The 1,437-nt window shown below is 37.4% G+C and overlaps 1 protein-coding gene across 1 annotated transcript in view; it reads right to left on the bottom strand.

Moving 5' to 3' along the window:
- Window positions 1–1,437, bottom strand: part of LOC119593571 (mucin-19-like) — a gene marked incomplete in the record, with an annotated part of 28,776 nt that overhangs the window by 4,710 nt on the left and 22,629 nt on the right. Inside the window, 2 exon segments of the mRNA XM_037942529.1 lie at window positions 576–752; window positions 1,278–1,432. Coding sequence (XP_037798457.1) covers window positions 576–752; window positions 1,278–1,432 — 332 coding nt within the window.

The raw sequence follows: 1,437 nt of genomic DNA, 5'->3' as shown, positions 1-1,437 counted from the left end.
GTATTAATTTGGCCCACAAGCAAAAATTACAACTACACTACAATTCATACGAATTTCCTACATTTAGGAATGATATCTATATTTCTTATAACATATAAATAGCCTAAACAGAAACATATTCATTTTGAAAACACTAAGTTTAGTAGATCAACTGTTTTCTATGAAAAGGTAAAGCAGGTGTTTTAGTATCAGCAAGCTCTCCTATGAGTCATATATATGCTTTGAGTTTTCTCTTGCTGTTTTTCATTGTTTACTTTCGATTAGATTTTCCTGTTTTTAAACGATGTTTCAACACTAGATTTGCATATAATTCCTATCGCTTTTTCCATGAAATATAGATATCATTCATTAACATGTTTTTTTTTCTAATACTACAATACGCAATGATACACAGTAAGTGTTTAGTCACATATTTGTTATCGCTGCGTTCATTTGTTGATATGCCTTTGAATGTAGCAGTATCCAGTATTTACTGTTTACAATGATTTGTATTACCTCAATAGATAAAACTATGATAAAAGTTGTATAAAGAAAGACATGAATGGATGGAGACAGCTGCTCTCCTGAAGGTGTACCTGGTAACCTTTAATGGGGTGGGCAATGTAGGAGTAGTTATAGAAGAAGGCATCGGGCATCAGCACGGTATACCAGCCGCGGGTTATGCCGTCTTCCCCAACCCATTCATCTCGACTCTGGTAATTCGTATTCTCGTGGTCTTCCACTCGGACGTTGAAGGCGTAGGGGTCAGAGCCCTGGGGACACAGGCAGATTATAGCAGCTACCGACGTTGACAAAGGAAAGTAATATTAGAGTTCGATCACTTTGTGGTGACGCTTAGCCGTGGTTCGCTTATAAATTCGCAATAAGTTGCTCGAAACAATGGAGTCATTAGACACAACAATAAAGTGTGAGTTATTTGCTGGTCACACTCTGAAACCCTTAAAAGTAATCCGGTTAAGCGGCTTTATCACTGTATTGATTAGACCCATTACCATGTAATTTCAATAGATATTTGTGTATGTTTATATTTATAAATGTACAAATATACAAGTTTATGTTAATTCTGATTTCCCATTCTTACTTCGTCCAGTCTATAAAATCTGACGAGGATTCCTTGTTAAAACAAGAATGATAAAGTGAAAGGTAAAAGTGACATAATTAATAATCTTTGTGATACCTGGATAAGTACATGTTAGTGGCCATTATACTGTAATGTCACAGTCTCTATAAAACCCAAACCAAGCCAGTTTTAATACTTAGTTGAAAAAGATACGTACGCTGCCATCGCCGGTATCTCTAAACTCAGGGTAAGCGACACCAGACTTGGCTGCTTCTGCCCGGAAAGCCAACATTTCTTCCATCAGGTCAGCTGATGAGAAGGAACTTCCACCTCGAAAGGGCTCTGCGAGGCGGTATGAGTATGAGCGAGATCCTGCT

This window comes from Penaeus monodon, chromosome 32 (genome assembly GCF_015228065.2).
Source record: "Penaeus monodon isolate SGIC_2016 chromosome 32, NSTDA_Pmon_1, whole genome shotgun sequence".
Classification (NCBI taxonomy): Eukaryota; Metazoa; Arthropoda; class Malacostraca; order Decapoda; family Penaeidae; genus Penaeus; species Penaeus monodon.
Note: the sequence above shows the minus strand (reverse complement) of the source record. Positions and strands in the feature narration are given on the sequence as shown.